At 42.8% G+C, this 21692-nt stretch overlaps 1 protein-coding gene across 3 annotated transcripts in view; it reads right to left on the bottom strand.

The window, feature by feature from the left end:
* Nucleotides 1-537: 537 nt before the first annotated feature.
* The window catches only part of med23 (mediator complex subunit 23), a 29775-nt gene continuing 8620 nt past the window's right edge, over nt 538-21692 (bottom strand). For all 3 annotated transcript variants that reach the window (XM_054748340.2, XM_054748338.2, XM_054748342.2), the window contains 20 exons: nt 13940-14146; nt 12636-12779; nt 12303-12448; nt 11983-12228; nt 11772-11914; nt 10809-10983; nt 10573-10736; nt 10335-10459; nt 10022-10227; nt 9753-9933; nt 8983-9153; nt 8690-8906; nt 8512-8621; nt 4201-4327; nt 2836-3001; nt 2645-2717; nt 2338-2552; nt 2120-2240; nt 1895-2026; nt 538-1379 (listed from right to left, as the gene is read on the bottom strand). In XM_054748340.2, coding sequence (XP_054604315.1) covers nt 1176-1379; nt 1895-2026; nt 2120-2240; nt 2338-2552; nt 2645-2717; nt 2836-3001; nt 4201-4327; nt 8512-8621; nt 8690-8906; nt 8983-9153; nt 9753-9933; nt 10022-10227; nt 10335-10459; nt 10573-10736; nt 10809-10983; nt 11772-11914; nt 11983-12228; nt 12303-12448; nt 12636-12779; nt 13940-14146 — 3273 coding nt within the window. In that variant the 3' untranslated portion in view covers nt 538-1175. The remainder of the gene's footprint in view (nt 1380-1894; nt 2027-2119; nt 2241-2337; nt 2553-2644; nt 2718-2835; nt 3002-4200; nt 4328-8511; nt 8622-8689; nt 8907-8982; nt 9154-9752; nt 9934-10021; nt 10228-10334; nt 10460-10572; nt 10737-10808; nt 10984-11771; nt 11915-11982; nt 12229-12302; nt 12449-12635; nt 12780-13939; nt 14147-21692) is intronic.

Below are 21692 nucleotides of genomic sequence, written 5' to 3'. Positions count from 1 at the left end.
GAAATGCGGCAAAGCGCCCCTGAGGTAGATTAATTATGGCGTCTGGTCAAGCAGAGAAAGAAATGTTCACTTATAATTTCCCCTCATCTGATACATTAGTATAAAAACAGCCTATTTTAACCCATCCATCCATCTTCTGAACCCGCTTTGTCCACGCAGGGTCGCGGGGGGGCTGGTGCCTATCTCCAGCGGTCAACGGGCAATCAGGCGGGGTACACCCTGGACAGAGAGCGAGTCCATCGCAGGGCAACACAGAGACACACAGGACAAACAATCATGCACACACACAACTAAGGACAATTTAGACAGACCAAGTAATGGTTTTGGACTGTGGGAGGAAGCCGGAGAACCCGGAGAGAACCCACACATGCACAGGGAGAACATGCACACTCTATGCAGAAAGATCCCAGGCCGGGAAGCGAACCCAGGACCTTCTCGCTGCACGGCAACAGCTCTAACCACTGCGCCACTGTGCAGCCCGCCAATTTTAAGTATTATGAAATTTAAATATTATAAAACAAAAAACACACCCAAGCATTCCCACAGATTTGGTTTTATTACAAGATTAAAAGGAAACAAGTCAAACAGAATCCCTGAATTCAAGGACAAAAGTAGATTTCCCCACATTATTTATTGGCGGAGGACAATAAAAGACACCATGAAGAGTTTCTGGACTCCCCCTACTGGTGGAAAACTGCCATGATACAAATTCGAGCAGCGAAGTCTGGAAAAGATGTTTCCAAGAGAAATCCAAAGACTGTAAGAACTTACTTGGCTAAATGTTGACTTTCAATGAATCCAGTTGCTTCTATAGAATTTTTTTTTAGTAAAAGTTTTTATTATTTCAGTCTATAAGGAAATAAAAACATTCACGGTAAGAAAAATGTTACAAACATAACATGGCACTCGTAAACATACATCAGAGTCATTTAAGTTTTATTTTTAGCTTTCCTGCGATGATATTTCCACTTCCTGTTTAGGAATTTTCAGTTTATTCAAACTTTCTGTGGATTTTTATCAATAATTTAACAGTTTTATTTTGAAATTTTAGCCAAATAAACATATCATGTTGACTCTAATACCAGGGCTTCAAATGGTTTTTGTTTAGTAAAAACATAATTAGAAAACATCCATTTAATTAATCATAACAACAATATGTGTCTGATTTGGATTATTTACAAAGGTGTGTGCTGGGAGGTGGAGGGAGAGGCGGCGGTGTTGGAGGAGGAGAGTGACGGTGGAGGAGGCTGAGGGGTGCTGGAGGAGGAGGATGTGGAGGCGTTGACAGCTGAGGTGGAGGTCTCGATCATGCTGCTGTGTGTGATGAAGCGTAGACGAAGCTTCATGGCTGGACGCAAAGTCATGATGATTTTCTCCACCTGGACGGGCAGGAGGAGGAGAAGAGATGAACGGATGGGCTCACAAAATCCGCCACAAAAGCCAAAAATGGCCATAAGTCTTTATTTGTTTGGACTAAAGTGCTGCATTTATAGAAAACTGATGTCATTTGATCTGTAAATTGTGTTCTTTATTAATCAAAGCAGATATCTGAAACTACAGCCTCACTCTTAGAGAAGATCTATTTAAATCACAAACATAAATAAACGTTTATCTTTTATGGAGTTTATCCTGCATTTGTTTCATCCCAGACGTTTCTGATGCCATGTTGACTTTTCACAAGACTGTAGAAATCTTTAATTGGTTTTATTTCAGACTAATAAAACTCACCGAGATGCTTTAAATGTGTTTAATCTGAGAGCTTAAGGGAAAAAGCACCAGTTACCATGCAAATTATTCTTAAATGCCTTTTTGAGCAAAACCATTCCCAGAAAGCTCCACAAAAGCAGAAGTTACACGTGAAAGTCTTTAGTTCGCCGCTGACCAAAAGGCTCACCTGCTCCTTCACACTGTCTCCGGTGTACATGTACTTGATGTGATACAGGAAGTCACAGATTGGGTCCATGAAGCTGAGATGCTGGGAGTGCAGGTCAACAGCCTGCAGCATCTCGTAGAAGGCCACGCCGATCTGTAACACACACGCGTATGATAAAATGTGTTCTAGAATCACAAAGACGTAACTAAAAGTTAAAATAAATTCGTTTTTTGTTGTCGTTTATACCTCCAACATGCATCGTGTCCGCTCCTGCTGGAAGCGCTGCAGGAACGGTCCCACCAGGTGGTACACGTACAGCAACTGGAACTCCGTCTGGACGATGGGCTTCAGAGTCTCTGTCAGGAACCTACACACACACACACACCCACACACACACACACGATGAAAGGACACTCATGACAAGACAAGACGCGTAAAGAAAAATGAGAAAGAAAGACGATTACTTGGGAATCAGAGACAGTTGTCCGATGGATGAGTGGTGCCAGATGGCGTGCGCTAACGCTAGCACATAGCTGCAGTTCATTTCGCTGTAGCTCTGGTGGCAGGCAGTGAAGTCAAGCAAGGCGAAGGGATGAACGCCCCACTCGGCCTCTGACGTCAGAGACGGGGAGCTGAGCACAGACAGGATGCGGTCGTGGAGGACGACCCAGTAGGGCTCCTGGGAAAGGAGAGCGGAGATGGTCGCAGGAGTTGCGAATGTGGATGAATTTACGTCAGAGAAAATTTTCTGTTTTGTTTCTACTTTCTTACAGGAAGTGCTGTGATCACAAGTCCAATTGCATTCATCCAAGCGGTGATGTTTTCTCTGGGAACCAGAGGCTGACTAAAAGTTAGAGAGTATGTTAGCACAAAGTATTCAAACATCCATTAAAAAATACAGGAAACTGATGCAAACATAATGCCGACCATCATTTTCCTAATAAATAATAATCTGTTTGCACCTCTTTAACACAACGTTGAGCAGAGCGTTGCCGACATCTTTCCCCGGCACGGCCAGAGCCATCAGCTCCACACAGGTGACGTGCAGGGCGTGAGCTGCAGGGTTGGGAAACTCGTTAAATCTCCAGTCACAGTTAGGAAAGGGACCGGGCGACTTTCCTGCCATGGGTGGGACGGCGTTAAGGACAAACTAAAAATGAGAGTTTATTCTATTTGCAGCGAACTCCTTTGGATGCAAATAAACACAAATGAAGTCCTGATGTTCTTTTCAGCTGTTAAGGGCAGAAACAAGTAGGGATGGGTACCTTTCACATTTGAATCGATTCGGTACTAATTCCCGGTACCTAGGAATCGATACCGGTACTTAACGGTACCAATTTTAGATACTTTTGAGTGTTTAATATTTTAAATCTCTTTTATAATTAAATATATATATTTCTCAATATATAACCATATTTGATAAATATCACGATAAATAACATACAACTGTTTGTATTTTAACATCGTCCTTGTAGTTTTATAAGCTGATAATTAAACTGAAGCAAACATCTTTACTGTGAACTAAATTTACTGTGTATCTTCATTCCTTTTGCCGTCCTTTTTCATTTGATTTTTCCTACTGGGAAGTTAGAATTTCCGAGGAGAAAGCGAACGCACCATTAGCGGATAACAATGGTGGCAATGGAAGCTAACATATCAAGCTAACGTTATCTTAAACAGTTTATTTAGCTGCTGGAGCAGATTAAAACGATGATGCCTCACACTTAGATCGTTGTCGCTGGTTTCATCTTCACCCAATCACCCGTCGCATTTAGTAAAGTGAAGCCAAACTTTAGAGTACGTTCATATTCTTCCAGTCAGACATTCGGAGTTCCGAGGAGAAAGTGAACGCACCATTAGCGGAACGGAAGCTAACAAATCAAGCTAACGATATTTTAAACATTTTATTGACCTACCGGAGCAGATTAAGATGAGGATGTCTCAGATCGTTGTCGCTGGTTTCATCATCACCCAGTTACCCATCACATGTAGTGAAGTGGACCCAAGCGTTAGCGTGCGTTCTTTCTACCATGCTGCTCTGTTTACAACTCGCTCGCAGCGACCAACGACATAACGCTCTTGCGCATGCGCAGCTGTCTAGGCAAGTTCTCGTTATGAAGGACGGGTACCGAAACGAGGCACCGTTTCAAATGACGTGAATCGGTGCTCAGTCGGTACTATGGAATTCGGTCGGAACCTTAAAAAGTACCGATTTCGGTACCCATCGCTGGAAACAATCAGGACAAACACAGACAGCTGCCCTAGAGAATTATCCTGTTGCTATAGTGACAGATGTGTTCACCAACAGGAGGATTATTAAAGGATATTGTCCACAAGGCGTTCAATCAGCTTGCAGTAGTAGGTGTCATCAGGGATCCAAATGTTATCCTCTCTGGGGTTCATGCCACACTTTAGGTAGGTTTCACTCAGACACCAGCCGGGGGCTCGATTATCCTGGAAAACAACAAATTCCTGATATCAATATGGATCACCCAGTTTCACTTTGTTTATTTCAATCAATCAAATCAAATAAAAGTTACATTAAAACAATTCATGTTCACAAATAATCATAAATGAAAAGGAGCAGAAAGAAGCAAAAACTTGTAATTAGGGATGAAACGATACCACTTTTTCCAAACCGATACGATACCAATACTTGGATCTGACTACTCGCCGATACCGATTACCGATACTTCCACCACACAAAACAAAACGCAATGATTTGGAATACAGATTTTATTTTCTTCTCTGCTTTCAACAGGAAAAGACTGTGAGGTAGATGATAAGTAAAATATATGAATAGAAATCATCACAAAACTAAAATATTAGGTGAACAGAAATGACAAGTTACAGCGAAGCCATTTTCAAGCAACTGCATTGGTATCGATTAACTTTTACCGATACTGGTATTGGTATCGGCACCGATACCTGTATCGTATCGGTGCATCCCTACTTATATCCGCCCCCTTTTCACATCGACATTAGCTGTTCAACTCAAAGAATTTCGTTCATCGAACCCCCCACCGCAACACAAAACAAGTCAATCAGCCTACTTAAGGTCTTATTACTTCATCATGATACGTTTCACATTTTTTAACGACAGAAGATGATTTAGATCGTTTTATTTCACTGTTGAGTCTATTCCATAAATAGACACCTTTAAACTGAGACACATCTTTCCATTATTGCCGTTCGGAATCTTGGTTTTTTTCAAAATATCATTTCCTTTTAGATTACAATTACTTTCTCTTTTTACACATTTCTTTTGAATATTTATTGGTAGAATTCATTTATGTGCTTTGTACATAAGTTTTAATAAATTGTATTCTACTAGTTTGTCAAATTTCATTAGGTCTAGTTGTGAAGACATTGGATCAGTATGATCCTTGTATCCACTAGGGCCCGACCAATATATCGGCCGGCCGATATTGGGGTCATTGACAGTATCGGCCAAAAAGACGGCCGATATTGCGCTACCTAACCAGCAGATAGCGCCGGCTTTATGAACTCATGTTGTGTGGCTCCACTCCTTTGAACTTTGAACACAAATTATTGTTTTGGAACATTTTTTTAATTTATTCTTATTTATGTTTCTTATGTGCAATTATTTCTTGTCTAGGGTGAATCAGTTCACCAAATTAACTCCCACAGAGTGTTACTTTGTTACAAAGCACAAGTGTTACGTTTTATTTATTGCTGCATTTTTATTATTTTAATATTCTTATAGGGATCTTCTGTCCCTAAACGTGTGTGTGTTGTTAGATTCCCCAGAGTTAGCTAAGTCAGAAACAACATGTTGTAACCAGTTATTTTAGCATAAAGCAATGGAAGGGAAGGCTTGCATTCACCTACATTAAAAAACACTACAATGTATGTGAATCCACTTACATTGTTTTATGCTAAACTAAGAAAACCAACTGCTGCCAGAGCATACTGGGCTGGTTATAAAATGCTTTTCCTGACTTGTCTAACTCTGGGGAATCTTAACAAGACACGATTTACTGAGTGGTGGAATATTCCTTTAAGTTAAAATGTATTCAAATCAATCAAATCAAAGATACTTTATTAATCCCAGAAGGAAATTAGAGTTTCAGTACACACAATTCAGAGATCAGACATACATGGGCAAGACGCATGACAAGAATTGGTGACTGTGGTCATTCGCAACCCTGAGTCGCGCTACCTTAATAGAGATCAGAGGGTAACATGAGGATTGGTTCAGGTGGAGGGAAAAAAGACACTTCAGAGTTACCCTCCACCGGGAGGGCAGCTTTGCTCTGCAAAAAAACACCTCAACAGATATGCAACAGACTTCAGACATTACACAACATAAGTGTCCACTAGGAGGGGTGGTGGGTTGGGACTAACCCCACTTCAGTACCTGCAGCCACAATAAGCAGCGCATGTCACCTCAGTGTGGATAGGGGGGAGGAGCATTGAGGGTTGCAGTGACCCTGGATGCTTCAGCGACCTTCCCGCAGTCCCGCCCAGGTTGGGAAAGGAGACAGAGTTGAGTGGCCATAGCGACGGCACATTCCACATATCTTCTGAGGGGGGAGTTTTCGTTGTGGCCTTGCAGGCTCAAGGACACCAGATTCTGATTAGAAATTGTTTTGGGGCCAGACAGAGATAATTTCTTCTCTGTCTTACAGTTTGTTGGTACTCAACCTCTCAAAATCCCAATAATGGACGTTAATCTATCCCAATCCGTGCTGATTCGTCCACTCTCTCCTTGATGGAATCCATCTTTGTGCCAATGCACAAAACCACAGTTTACAAGAAAAAACTTGAATGTTAGATTTATGCTGTGACTGAGTTTGTGTGTTCTGTTGTTTTTGAGATCTGCTAAATACATCTCATTTGCATTACTTGGAAACCCTATTGAGTTATGGAGACAGTTCTTTGGTGTGTAATAGAGAAATAAGTTTGCATCAAAAAGGCAGAGAATGAAGGTTTTAAGCTTAAGAATTTTTTTTTGTGAGGGAGATTTATCGGCCATTATATCGGCCTTTGTTTAAAGTTTTATATCGGTATCGGTCCCAAAAAAAGCACATCGGTCCGACCGATTCGGTCGGGCCCTAGTACACTTCCACTAATAACTCTCCCTGCTCTTTTCTGTAAAAGAAAAATTGAATGCTTATACAATATGTCAAATATGTCAGAATTAACGAGTTATACAGAATTCACAAAGCTTTTCTGTTCAACAATTACTTCGTCTTATTTAGTACTGAAATAGCTCGAGATATTTTAATTTTAAAATAATTTATGTGAGACTTCCACGATAAGTGTTCGTCAATAATGACACCTAAAAAATTCACTTCTTTTACTCTTTCTATCTCAATTCCTTCAACATTTATTGATGCATTAGCACTTTTTTTTACTACCACAAAAAACTATAAACTTAGTTTTATCTAAATTTAAAGAAAGCCTATTGATATCAAACCATATTTTAATTTTTGTAAATTCATTTTCAACTACATTTAAAACATATTTTATATTTTCTCTTGAATAAAATAAGGTAGTGTCATCTGCAAATAGTATGCATTTGAATAATTCTGAAACCATAGCAATATCATTAACGTACAAAAGAAAGAGTAATGACCCAAAGACCGATCCTTGTGGTACTCCACAACTAATAATATGTATAGAGGATTTTATATTATTAATTTCCACAAACTGTTGTCGGTTCATCAAATAACTTCAGACCCATTCATGTGCTACTCCTCTAATCCCGTATTTGTATAATTTATCTAATAATATTACATGATCCAGCGTATCAAACGCTTTTTGTAAATCTACAAAAACACTCACCAAATATCGTTCATTATCTATTGCTATTGAAATCTCTTCTAAGTTAGTTATTGCTGTTGCAGTTGAACGATTAGAACGAAGCCCATATTGACTATTATGCAAAACACTAGGGATGTAAGAAAATATCAATATGGCAATATATCGTGATATCTTTTCCAGCGATATTCAAAAGCCATGTATCAAAAATATCGATATCGCAATAAATGATACTTTTTCCTGCAAAATTACATTGGTATTCAAAAGCTGTGTATTGAATATTTGGAAAAATTTACATGCAAACATTTTTGTATTTTCTTTTCTTTTTGTGCAATTCAAACGCTGACCACTAGTTGACAGCAGTGTGCAATGGGTTTTGTTTCCACAATTGAAATGTAAATCCCTTTTATGGTTCAGATACCTCATTTTAAACATTTTCAAGTATCAGTTTGGACTATTAATTGAAATTTTCTACAATAAATTCAGTCTAAAATATCGCTAATATCGTCTGACTGAATGCATTGCAATATATCGTCGTGATATATCGTATCGTCTCCCCCGTATCGTGACACGTATCGTATCGCCATAACTTTAACAATAGACATCCCTACAAAGCACTATGCCTATTAATAAACTTTTCCAATCTAACATCAAATAATTTTTCATGAATTTTTGAAAACTGCGGAAGCAGTGATATTGGCCTATAATTAGAGTATTCATGCTTATATCCACCATTTTGTGTGTGTGTGTGTGTGTGTGTGTGTGTGTGTGTGTGTGTGTGTGTGTGTGTGTGTGTGTGTGTGTGTGTGTGTGTGTGTGTGTGTGTGTGTGTGTGTGTGTGCTCTGACTACCTTCAGTGAAGAAATGATGGCATGGACCAGCTTCCTCTTCAGGTTGGTTCTGTCTCTCAGGTGTCGTTCATAGTAGTGTAGGGTGTTGTACAGGTAGGTCACCGGCCGGTCTGCATACACACATCCACACTTATAATAAAAGATACACACATTCTCTATATGCTTCGTCTACACCCACCATGAAACTTGTACAGTCCTCCCAGGTGGTCCAGCAGGGTTTCCAGAGACTTGGAGACAGGAAGGAGCTCCAGGAAGCGGTGGATGACGATGTCAAAGACAGGCAGGAAGCGCAGGCACACATTGCCAAAGTAGATTGGAAGGTACTGAGGCTGGAGCTGCATAGGAGGGTTTACTTGTTCTGCAAGACCCTCGAAGTGCAACTTTTCTGGGTATTTCTGATAAAGGAGTAAAGATTTTTTTTATCTGATCTCCTTTATAAGTGAGATTTTACCTAAACCATGTGATTTGTACCTTGTGGTAGCTCATGTGTTTGTTGTGCCAGTCGCTCTGCAGCCAGTGCTCGGGGGCGTTCTCCTTCACAAAATCATTCACTCGGTTCCTGAAGTCATTGGGCTTCAGCAGCAGCAGCTGGATTATGAAGTAGCACACCTGAGCCTCGTTCCCCTCGTGGCTCCTCATGGCCTGGATGGCAGAGGAAGAGGAGTAAAGCCCGAGCGTGGCGTTTGGAGCGTTAAGCTTGGTTTATGCTTGACGCGTCCGCGAGGTTTGCACGGCTCCGTCATTTTAACAACCACGCCCCTCCACACGGCCAAAAATTTCCGCACCGCGCACCTAGGAAATTTTCTAACCACGCGGACGGTCGGATGCGGAAAAACATGGTGGACTGGCAAGAACTAGTATGGCAGAGGTTCGTAAATACAGACATTTGTATGATTCAGCTCTCAGAGATCACCGTGATCAACATGTTGTTAATAATTCTTGGAGAGAAATAGCTCGCACTGTCGGAAAAGACGAGGACGCTGTTAAAAATGCTGGAATGCCGTGTTGTAAACAACAGTAATTTTTACTTCTACTATGGTGTAGTGTTGGATGCATGCCGTAGAGCTCCATGCTGCCCCCTACAGTTTGGGAGAATATTGGCTCACCGCAGAGACAAGCCGCGTGAACCATAAACGCTGCGAGTTGCGAAGCGCGTTCCATCACCAAGCGGAAAGTAAATGCGTCAAGCATAAACCAAGCTTTAGCGTCAAATGAGCGTAGATTTCTCTGCGCGTCCTCACCAGACACAGAATGAGCCTGTCCAGCGTGACTATGTTGTACTTCCAGACCATGTCGTTGAGGATTTCAATGCACTTGTTGAGTTGCTGTCCACCTGCAGACGTTGAAAATTCATAAACGAGGAAGTCGGCGAAGGTACGGACGTGAGCCACCAGAGCGCGAGCTCCAATTCGCTCCAACACCCTGATGAAGAGGAGAAAAAAAACCAAAAAGAGTGACGAAGTGAGCCTAGACAAGTTTGGATTTAAAAGCAGCAAAGATCAGAGCGGACCTGAAGCCTATCTGGTTGATGTGGTCGGTCTCCAGCAGCATCTTCCACAGCAGACACAGGAAGAGGGGAGGAGAGCCCTGCATGGAGAAGTGGGTGATGATGTCGTTCTCGTTGGCCATCGACTTCCACTTCCTGTACTCTTCTTCCACGTTTTTCTTCAGGTTGAAACGAGACTCCTGAGGAACGTTGTTCTGTTTAAAGAACGCCTGAAACACACACAGGTGCTGAAGTTAACCCAACAAGTTGTTTAATTTAATAATTCATTTATTCACTTTTGTCCCGCCCTGTTTGTTGAGGGGGAAACCTTCTGCACCTGCAGCGGAGCAGGGAAGCAGGACAGAGTGTGTGAGGCCCAGTTGTGAGGTGTGAAGTTCATGATGGTCTGGAGGATGTCCTTACACCAAGTCCCATGGATGGAATCAGACCCTGTGAAAAAGTCTCATACAGACAAACCAGCACAGAGACTCAAACACCTGATTCTATTATTATTATTTAAAAAGGCAGTAAATTAAACCAAATGTGAGTAAATGCAAATCCTGTCTAAGAGGTACCGGTGACATGTGTGGCTCGAGCCAGAGTGAGGATCAAGGCTCGGTTCAGCTCCTCCGATTCAGCTGACAGAACCGTCTTCGGGTCGTTGAGGAAGCGGGTGAACTGAGGTTGTACCTCTGAACTCCCCAAAGCTGTGATCAGCCTCAGAGCCGTGCTCTCAACGCTGAGAAGGAGACGAGAAATCTGTTAACTAGGTCATAGGAACAGCTTGCGATGTCTCGAGATGCAGAGTTACCACAGGTGCAGCTGGTTCTGGTTGGTCTGCGGTACCGCGGACAGGCTGTGCAGATGACTCAGCAGCTGGATTCTGTAGTGCGGCTGGACGTGGTGCATCCTGTAGCTGAACATCTCCAGCAGCGTGTGCAGGATTCCCCACGCGTGAGACTTAAACACGTTGGGCAACAGCTGGCCTGAAGTGAAGAGGTGGTTAATCAGATTATTTATGATGAATGAGATATGTGCCTGCCAACTCCGGGTCGGGGGAGGGGTCCTACCTCAAGGGGAGGAGTTTAAGTATCTCGGGGTATTGTTCACGAGTGAGGGTAGGAGGGATCGGGAGATCGACAGGCGAATTGGTTCGGCGTCTGCAGTGATGCGGACGCTGAGCCGATCTGTCGTGGGGAAGAGGGAGCTGAGCCAGAAAGCCAGGCTCTCGATTTACCGGTCGATCTAAGTCCCAATCCTCACCTACGGTCATGAGCTTTGGGTAATGACCGAAAGAACGAGATCGCGGATACAAGCGGCTGAATTGAGTTTCCTCCGTAGGGTGGCCGGGCTCAGCCTTAGAGATAGGTTGAGGAGCTCGGACATTCGGGAGGGACTCGGAGTAGAACCGCTGCTCCTCCGGATCGAAAGGAGTCAGTTGAGGTGGTTTGGGCATCTGGTCAGGATGCCTCCTGGACGCCTCCCTGGGGAGGTGTTTCGGGCATGTCCTGCCAGCAGGAGGCCCCCGGGTCGACCCAGGACACGTTGGAGAGGTTACATCTCCAATCTGGTCCGGGAACGCCTTGGGGTCCTGCCGGAGGAGCTGGTGGAGGTGGCCGGGGAGAGGACGGTCTGGAGCTCCCTAGTTGGGATGCTGCCCCCACGACCCGGACCCGGATAAGCGGAGGAAGTCGATGACGAGATATGTTATGAGCTAAATCTCAGAGCTCACTTCAAGTGTTCTATCAACAAGGATCAACCTAAGTAAACCCACTGATGAATCCTTTGATGCCCAGTGACTCGATCTCCATGTAGACCAGCAGTCGGCTGTATGTCTCCACCAGTGCGGGGGCCAAGGCCAGGCTGGACTTGGTGTGGGCCAGCTTGATCACACGTGTGGCGATGCTGTGGATCAGACTGAAGACAAACAGGAAGTGAAAGTTTTAAACAAAAACAGCTGAAGTAACTTAAGTTTCTTGTCCTACCTCATCTTAGCATGCACAGTGATGGAATCCAACAGATTCATGGGCAGCGGGGTGATGGATCCCGACGCCATGCAGCTGGTTCCAGGCAGGTTGATCCTTACAGATCCGTTTCCATAAATGGTCTCCACCAGGACCCCCATAGGCAGGGTGAAGCACTCAGAGTTTGTGCTATAAGCGTTACACAGCAGGGCGATTTTATAGTCGGACATGCCCAGGGTTTTGTTACGAAGAGACTGCTGGAGGAACCTAAAACCCAAAGACAGAATTAACTAGATAAAAGGGTGATTTTAGTCATTTAAGGCAATGTTCCAGATTTTTACTCGTGGTGGAGTTTCAGAGAGTGTGGGATTGGTATCTGCAATTTGGAGTTGTCATTCTGAGCTTTGCGGTTCAGATGGATCCAGATGCAGGTCATGGCAAAGGAGTGGGTGGACTGGGGCTTGTTAATGTCAGGAACCTGGATGCACTGCAGAGGGACAGACAGTTTAGGTATCGTCTGCATTACTGACTAAAGTAATGATGAGAAATACAACAATTATTAGTTAAAATGGTTAAATTAATATTAAATTAATATTTTTATTTCAAAGCAGCCAGACAAAGAGCAAACTGAAGTCTTTTTGGTACAAATAACAGCGATCGTGTCTTCATGTTACCTCTTTTTCAGGGTACAGCAGATCAAAAAGCTTCATGACCGGCAGGAAGTCAGCCAGTGCATTTTTCTGAATGCTGCCAGATATAAACTGCAGCAGGACCCACATCAGGTGGTCCCTCCCTTTTATTAGGCCTCGGCCTGCAAGCTGAGGAAAAAGAATATCAGCTTTATTAAAGGGACTTTACGGACTTTTGAATGTTTATGCTCGCTATTGCCCCCTCAGGCCAAAAGCGTAACAGAAGCTTCAATGGTAGGCTCATGCACGATGGTGTACGTGCACACTCCTTAACGAAAATAACAGCTGAGACAGCACGTGCACGCGCGCGCGCGTGTGTGTGTGTGTCTGTGTGTGTGTGTGTGTGTCTGTGTGTGTGTGTGTGTGTGTGGCCCAGAGGACAGAGGACAGGAGAACGCGCAGCTAATTAATTAAATAATTTGGTTCTGTACCTTTCTCTTCAGCACAGCCGACAAAGGTTTATGATGGGTCAGTCCTCCTGCATGCTCAGATCATTCCCTTCCCTTGCTTGAAAAATTGTTCCAAAATGAAAGTTGAACCCACATCTTTTTTATCTGTGAATTCAATGCCGTTCGGCGAGTCTCAAATAAAAATTTGGGCATCTTACTGTAAAAAATATACCATTAATGTAAAAAAGAAACTCTAAATAAACTATGTTCACACCCAGAATCAAACCCAGGTCTTCTGCATGAGAGTCAGACATCTTACAAGGTGAACTAAACTCTAGTAACATTCACAGTATCTGTAACATTTATATCCTTGATGACAGCTGAAACAACGTCAAACCAAAGAACGGTTCGGAGCGAAAATGGCTATTTTGTTGCTAATTTGCAGGAAATATCTAGAAGAAAGTTCTACAGAAAGTAGCTAAGGGTCCTCAGAAATGTAGCTAGCTTTGTCACTAGGCGTTAGGAACAGCGACAAAGTGGCACTGCCCCTCTCTCTGTTGCTAAAGCTACGGATAGCAAATGCTACGAGCTATGCCTGAGCGTGAACGCGCATGAAGCAGCCTGCTCGACCCGAGCATCTCTCTTTTTCTGTGATTTTACAGAAAAACAGGCAATCACAGTAAAAATGCCAGGGCTCATTCTACAGGACCAGGGCATTGCAGGAGAATGTATGAAGAAGACATTTATTATTTCTATACATGTTTTGGCTGTCACACTTCCATAATGTCCCTTTAAGGATTTCCTTACAGTTTATAATTGTGCAACAGAGCCTCCCAATCAAAATAAAACTCAAAAACATGTAGAAAACTGTTTTTAATCTTCCTGCTGCAGCTTTCCTACCTTCTGATGTAAGGAGAGCACCATGTGAGGGAAGCCGGCGAACTGAAACAGCACAAAGAAGATGAGCTGGGAGGAGAGGTGCTGCCACAGCAGCTGGCTCGTTCCTCCAATGTCAGCGTCAAAGTGCTCCTCAGTCTCAGAGCGCTCCATGGCGTACACCACCAGGTCCACCAGCTGCTCCTCCAGCACCGGGCAGCGCTGCTTTTGCTGAGGACAGGGAGGAGAAGGAGGAGGGTGTGGGGTGTTAAAGGATGAAGGAAGAAAGGGGCAAAAGGGGGAGAAAGTTAAGAGAAAAAAAAAACATTTTTTTTTTATTATAAAACATGCTTCTGTTATAGTTACCAACATTTTTAGTCCCTTGCATGCAGGACTGCATCTCCTACCTGTCTGTCATCTGGGTTACACCCGGCTTTTAAATCCCTTCTGGTGTTATTTAGAAATTAGAACTAAAGTATTCAAGTAAGTCTTTAGGTTCAGTCCTGCCACATGCAGTCGGAGAATGATTAGTAACATAAACTTTGTAAAGTTTTTTTTAACAAAAGAAAATAAAGAGGAAACATAAAAATAACAACGATGGAAGAGAGAATTACTAAATTAAGCTAAACAAGGTATTTCAAGGATATTTAGTTGGCTAAAAAAATCTACTTGTTGGGAAAAAAGTGGGTGTGAGTATATTAGGAGGGAAGTAAATTAGAGAGAAGGCGATGAGGAGATACATTAATCTGATCTGCTTGATTTCCTAAACACAATGGTCCTTAGAGACAAACAAAGCCACAGCCCAGGTTGATTTTTATTTCATTTATCGATGCTGATGCTTTTACTCTTTTCCTTAAAGGGACTTTATGGACTTTGAATGTTTATGCTCGCTATTACCCCCTCAGGCCAAAAGCGTAACGGCAGCTTCAATAGTAGGCTCGTGCACGAGGCGCGCATGCTGTACGTGCACACTCCTTAACGAAAATAACAGCTGAGCCAGTCCCGTGTGTGTGTGTGTGTGTGTGTGTGTGTGTGTGCACGCCCACTGGAAGGGGTGGATCCCATAAAGCATAGAAAAACCAGCGGGCTATCACAAGGGGCAAAAACAAGAATGTGTGTGTGTGTGTGTGTGTGTGTGGCCCGGAGGACAGAGGACAGGAGAACACACACTAATTAATTAAATAATTTGGTTCTGTACCTTTCTCTTCAGCACAGCCGACAAAGGTTTATGATGGGTCAGTCCTCCTGCATGCTCAGATCATTCCCTTTCCTTGCTTGAAAAATTGTTCCAGAATGAAAGTTGAACCCACATCTTTTTTATCTGTGAATTCAATGCCTTTCGGCGAGTCTCAAATAAAAATTTGGGCATCTTACTGTAAAAAATATACCATTAATGTAAAAAAGAAACTCTAAATGAACTATGTTCACACCCAGAATCAAACCCAGGTCTTCTGCATGAGTCAGACATCTTACTAGGCGAGCTAAAGCGCCAGTGATGTCCTTTGTATCTGTAACATTTATATCCTTGATGACAGCTGAAACAATGTTCAAAGAGCGGTTCGGAGTGAAAATGGCTATTTTGTTGCTAATTTGCAGGAAATATCTAGAAGAAAGTTCTACAGAAAGTAGCTAAGGGTCCTCAGAAATGTAGCTAGCTTTGTCACTAGGCGTTAGGAACAGTGACAAAGTGGCACTGCCTCTCTCTCTGCTGCTAAAGCTACGGATAGCAAATGCTACGGGCGATGCCTGAGCGTGAACGCGCATGAAGCAGCCTGCTCGACCCGAGCATCTCTCTTTTTCTGTGATTTTACAGAAAAACAGGCAATCACAGTAAAAATGCCAGGGCTCGTTCTACAGGACCAGGGCATTGCAGGAGAATGCATGAAGAAGACATTTATTATTTCTATACATGTTTGGGCTGTCAAACTTCCATAATGTCCCTTTAAGCCGTTTTCATATTACACATGACCTGCTTTGCTTATTTAAATAGAAAATTATAATTATTTTTAACAGTTTTATTTAAACTACACTGTTGAACTCAAAAATGTATTTTATATTGATAAATTTGGTCATTTTGACACTCCTCGGCTACGACTAGGGCTGAACGATTATAGGAAAAGACTGAATTGTGATTTTTCTAGCAGAAATTGCAATTTCAGTTCAATTCACGATTTTCTGCAAACATAGGTCCAACACTAGCTTGCCAAGCCATCCTGCAGATGAAGTGAAAAGATGGTCTAGATTCTAATCTAGTACAACAAATCATTCACATTTATATTTACTATGTAATCATACAATAAAAACAGTTAAAGCTATTAATATTTTCTCCCATTATTATCTATTGTTTTAATGTGTTTGTGAAGCAACTTGTGATTTTTAGCTGGAGGAGCTTTTTAAAAACATGTTCTACTCCAAAACTGCATGGAGGAAATCTGTAGGTAGAAATTGCATTTAAATGTATTAAATAACAAAAAAATGCAATTTTTCCTGCATTACCCGCCACCATAACACAGCGGGAAAACCCCGGATGTAAAAAAAAAGTTACACATACATAACTGATCCTGGGTTAGTCAAAACCGCTTTGATGGTGACGTGATTGTGCAGTTTGAAGTCACAATTTCGGTCCAAAAACGATAGATCGTTCAGCCCTAGCTACAACACACATGTTTATTTACTCAATCTGGAAAAAATAATATATATGGATCTACAAATGGCTGACGGAGTAGAAGGAGTGAAGATCTCTGCACTCCAGGGTCTCTTTTTATTCACACAGGTGGCTCAACAACAGCGGTGGGCGATATGGCAAAAATATAAACACAATTTTTCTTAACCGTTTGCTGAACAAAGCTAACACATTTTTACCACTTATAACATGAGGCAATGGCAAATAGCATAACATAGCTAATGCTATGTCTGTTCACAAGTGTTAGCTTAGGCGCTACATTAGCAGTACTAACGTAAATTCAGCGGAATCACCACCTCAGTTATGTGAACAAAGCACGAGGTGACCACGTTTCATAAATGTACGCAGTAAGTGATCAGGCTCAAAGTGTGTCACGTCTAAAACGGAACGGGCAGAAACATGCTGTTCTCGACAGAATTTCACAATTCTACCATCTCTTAGTTTTGGTGACAAAATCTTTTGTCCAATATCGCCATATGGCCCACAGCTACTTGACAAGGAATGGAAAAGCACAAAACCAAACGGCAAAAAATAAATACACTAAATTAAACTAAATTCACAAAATAAATAAATAAATAAAATAAAGCATCAAATGACAAACCAACTCAAAGCGTGCAACACGTTCCTGCATGCAGGTCACAAGTTCTGGGGTGGTAAGGAGATGGGGGAGTGGTGAAATTGGGAGGAGAAAGAAGAAGGCTGTCAGTCGCACCTGACCCCAACTCAAACACACAAAGCTGTGTGTGTGTGTGTGTGTGTGTGTGTGTGTGTGTGTGTGTGTGTGTGTGTGTGTGTGTGTGTGTGTGTGTGTGTGTGTGTGTGACTACTTCCAGGAAAAATCTACAAACCAACAATAAATATTATTTCAACAAGTCGCAATCTAACTTCCATTTATTTTGTTTATAAATTAATCTACAACAAACTAGTATAACTCCACAGTGAGATCCTTTCTGTTTAGACCAAAAGACTTTTCAGACAGCACCATTTCAGAGAAAGAAGCCTTTTGGTTGAAAAAGCCTCAATCTTTTGTTTGATTTTTGTTTGTTTTTTAATCAAGATCCTCTTTATGCATTGTTGAAAGTGTCTGCAGCTCACCAACAAAGAAAAAACAAGCCTCAAACAACAAATTATGCTCTTTGTTTGCGCACATCTCTCGAGCGCTTCAGCGGTCACTCAACCAGACAAACGGCAAACGGACACTCACTCTGACCTGGGCAAATAAAACTGCAAATAGTTTTCACTTTTTATCCAAGTCTAAATAAAGAAGAATAGTTTGAACACTTTAATCAGTTTAGATGTTTTAAGTGTTATTAAATAGGGCTGCAACATCTAATCGATAAAATCGATGAAAATCGATTATTAAAAGCATTGGCAATGAATTGGAGGATCAGCACCTCCAAATCTGAGACCATGGTTCTCGACCAGAAAAGGGTGGCTTGACAACTCCGGGTCGGGAGAGAGGTCCTACCTCAAGTGGAGGAGTTTAAGTATCTCGGGGTCTTGTTCACGAGTGAGGGTAGGAGGGATCGGGAGATCGACAGGCGGATTGGTTCGGCGTCTGCAGTGATGCGGACGCTGAGCCGATCTGTCGTGGTGAAGAGGGAGCTGAGCCAGAAAGCCAGGCTCTCGATTTACCGGTCGATCTACGTCCCAATCCTCCCCTATGGTCATGAGCTTTGGGTAATGACTGAAAGAACGAGATCGCGGATACAAGCGGCCGAAATGAGTTTCCTCCGTAGGGTGGCCGGGCTCAGCCTTAGAGATAGGGTGAGGAGCTCGGACATTCGGGAGGGACTCGGAGTAGAACCGCTGCTCCTCCGGATCGAAAGGAGCCAGTTAAGGTGGTTTGGGCATCTGGTCAGGATGCCTCTTGGACGCCTCCCTGGGGAGGTGTTTCGGGCATGTCCTGCCGGCAGGAGGCCCCCGGGTCGACCCAGGACACGTTGGAGAGGTTACATCTCCAATCTGGTCCGGGAACGCCTTGGGGTCCTGCCGGAGGAGCTGGTGGAGGTGGCTGGGGAGAGGACAGTCTGGAGTTCCCTAGTTGGGATGCTGCCCCCGCGACCCGGACCCGGATAAGCGGAGGAAGACGATGATGACGCAATGAATTGCGTTGTCGATTCGTTGTGTTGCACAACTGTTCCATTTTTGGAAATAGTGATTAATTTTGATTAATTCACAGCCTATGTTTAATTACATTTAAAAATTAGTCGTTTGACATCTCCAGTTATAATAAATGTCTACAAATGAGATCAAACAAGACAGATGAGAATTGCCTGAAGCTGTTTAATTTGGACAAAGCGTTTTAGGTCACAGATAGGTGTAGCTTAGGGTCTCTGTCTATACACCTTATCCTCCCTTGCTCATCCCTTTCTTAAGTATTCTGAAGGCTTCATTTCTGGTTTTTCATTTTTTGAAAAATGAGGCAGAAGGAGGTGTTGTCTGGCGAACCGCATGGTACACATGGAAGGGGCTGGGTGGAGTCAAAACTTTCTTACTTGCTATGCTAAAAGTTCATGTTGTGTTAAAATAGGCTGACTTTATTCTTTATGATCTCCAGGGCAAAACAACAAACACTGAGCAGCTTATTATTGTCAAGCAAATCATGCACACCTCAACAAGCAGCAGTCGTCACAAATAGCAGCTGTAAGATATTTTAGGTGAAAGCATGTTGTTTTTCTGCTATTGAACTATTTTCTAATAACGTTGTGTTTAATAAAGTGAAGGAAGGAGAGAAAAAAAGTTTCCCTAGCAGTTTTTTTAAATTTCCCCATGTAATCCGATTAATCGTGTCGAGACCCCATCCGATTAATCGATTATCCAAATAATCGTTTGTTGCAGTCCTATAATTAAAGCAGTTTGCTGTAGTACTGCAGCAGAAAGGCACCAAAACAGAAAGTGAAAAGAAGTTTAAAGATCCAAAAACTAAAAGTATTTCATCCTTTTAAGTAAAGAAGCTTGATAATGGCTGTTTAGCTGAAGAGTTTGATGTATAATGTGTGTACGGTATGTAAAAGTTGGGGTCATTAAAAGTAAAAACCGATACGATATTTTCTGACACTTCATTTTCAGACCATATTAATGGTAGACCGATAATATTGGACATCCATACTTTTAAGGAATGTGTGTCTTTAATGCCAGAGTTTGAAACTAAAATCTTGTATATTTACGATTGGATACGAAATTTACATATGTTTGAAAAACTGACTTTCTGAAGAGACGTCTTACTAAAAGACAAACAGCACCAACAAAGAGCCTCTTATGGAATGACTAATAAAGCTCTGGGTACTTTCTGACCATCTTCCTGGTACTTGAGCTAGGATGTAGTGTTTACTTGTCTTCTTGTCTATTTAATCAGCTGCAGTCTCTGTCTGACAGTCCCACAGAACTGCAGGAAGTCCTTTTATTTACAAGGAAGTTGTAAACTAAACCAAGCATATAAAAGGTGATCTACTGAGTGAGACGACTGTTCGGGGAAAACAGATTTGCCCAGATCAACACAACAAGAGGCAGCAGCACAGGTCTGACACAGGAGGACCTCACTGGCAACGGAAAGGCACCAGACTACATTCACACATGCAGAGCAGCAGCACCTGAAATGTCTACAGCAGGGTTTCAAGTCACGAATATCTGGGGATGAAAAGATACTCCCTTTCTACAATTAACAGGATCAGTTTTCTACTCAAATTACTATTAACTCAAGAGTTGTTACACATAAAAACACTGAGCTGGTGACGGCATTAGGCCATAGAGGCAGGTAGAGAGTAGGAACCTCTAAAGCCTGATTCATGCTTCTCCGTCTGTGTCAGTGAGGAGACACGCAACGTCCTTGCGGGCCTGCTGGAGAGCTCCGCAAGGACGGACGGAGTCAAGATCTCTTTTCTAAAGCCTGACTTATGTTTCTCCGTCAGCTCCGCAAGGGACAGACACGCACGGATTGACGGAAGCGTTTTGCTCTTTTACTTCTCCGTCTCCTGGGGAGTGTTGCAAAGCAATTCCCCACCAGGACAGCAGAGGGCGTAGCGCTGTTCTGTGGTATCCTGTCATGTATCGGTCCAAGATAGTGTGTTTATATTGTGTTTTTATTATGTTTAAGAGACTTTTTAACACGGACAAATTTGTCTCCTCCACCTCTTCATGCATTTGTCACCTCTAAACCCACGTTTCCTGTCGTTTCCGTCCACAAATAAAACGCTTGCTGCGCATCTTTTCACTCCTCCAGTCATGGGGAATTAAACCATGTTTTTAGAGTTTTTTCGCGAGGTGTTCTTCAAGCTGCTCCGTGTCTGCCGCTAGTCATCCTTGGCTCTCTTTATGTTTTTGAGGGCGCAATGGCGGTGGTGTAGACGACAGCGGCGTCCTGACCAATCACAAGCTTGCGTTGTCCGTCTCGACTGACAGATGTTTAGAAAAGAGATCTCGACTCCGTCCGTCCTTGCGGAGCTCTCCAGCAGGCCCGCAAGGACGTTGCGTGTCTCCGCACTGACACAGAAGCATGAATCAGACTTAAACATCCGTCAGTCGAGACGGACAATGCAAGCTTGTGATTGGTCAGGACGCCGCTGTCGTCTACACCACCGCCATTGCGCCCTCAAAAACATAAAGAGAGCCGAGGATAACTAGCGGCAGACATGGAGCAGCTTGAAGAATACCTCGCGAAAAAAACTCTAAAAACATGAACGTTTAATTCCTCCGTGACTGGAGGAGTGAAAAGATGCACAGCAAGCGTTTTATTTGTGGACGGAAACGACAGGAAATGTGGGTTTAGAGGTGGCGAGCGCATGAAGAGGTGGAGGAGAATGAGAGACCAATTTATCCGTGTTAAAAAGTCTCTTATGTACAAAAAAAAACACAATATAAACACATTATCTTGGACCGATACATGACAGCATACCACAGAACAGCGCTACGCCCTCTGCTGTCCTGGTGGGGAATTGCGTTGCAACACTCCCCAGGAGACGGAGAAGTATGAGGGCAAAACGCTTCCGTCAATCCGTGCGTGTCCGTCCCTTTTGGAGCTGACGGAGAAGCATGAATCAGGCTTAAGAAGGTGTAATAACCAGTAACAAGCTAATCTAGTTTAAAAAAAACACC

The sequence above is a fragment of the Nothobranchius furzeri genome, chromosome 2 (assembly GCF_043380555.1).
Source record: "Nothobranchius furzeri strain GRZ-AD chromosome 2, NfurGRZ-RIMD1, whole genome shotgun sequence".
In the NCBI taxonomy this organism is placed as follows: domain Eukaryota; kingdom Metazoa; phylum Chordata; class Actinopteri; order Cyprinodontiformes; family Nothobranchiidae; genus Nothobranchius; species Nothobranchius furzeri.
Note: the sequence above shows the minus strand (reverse complement) of the source record. Positions and strands in the feature narration are given on the sequence as shown.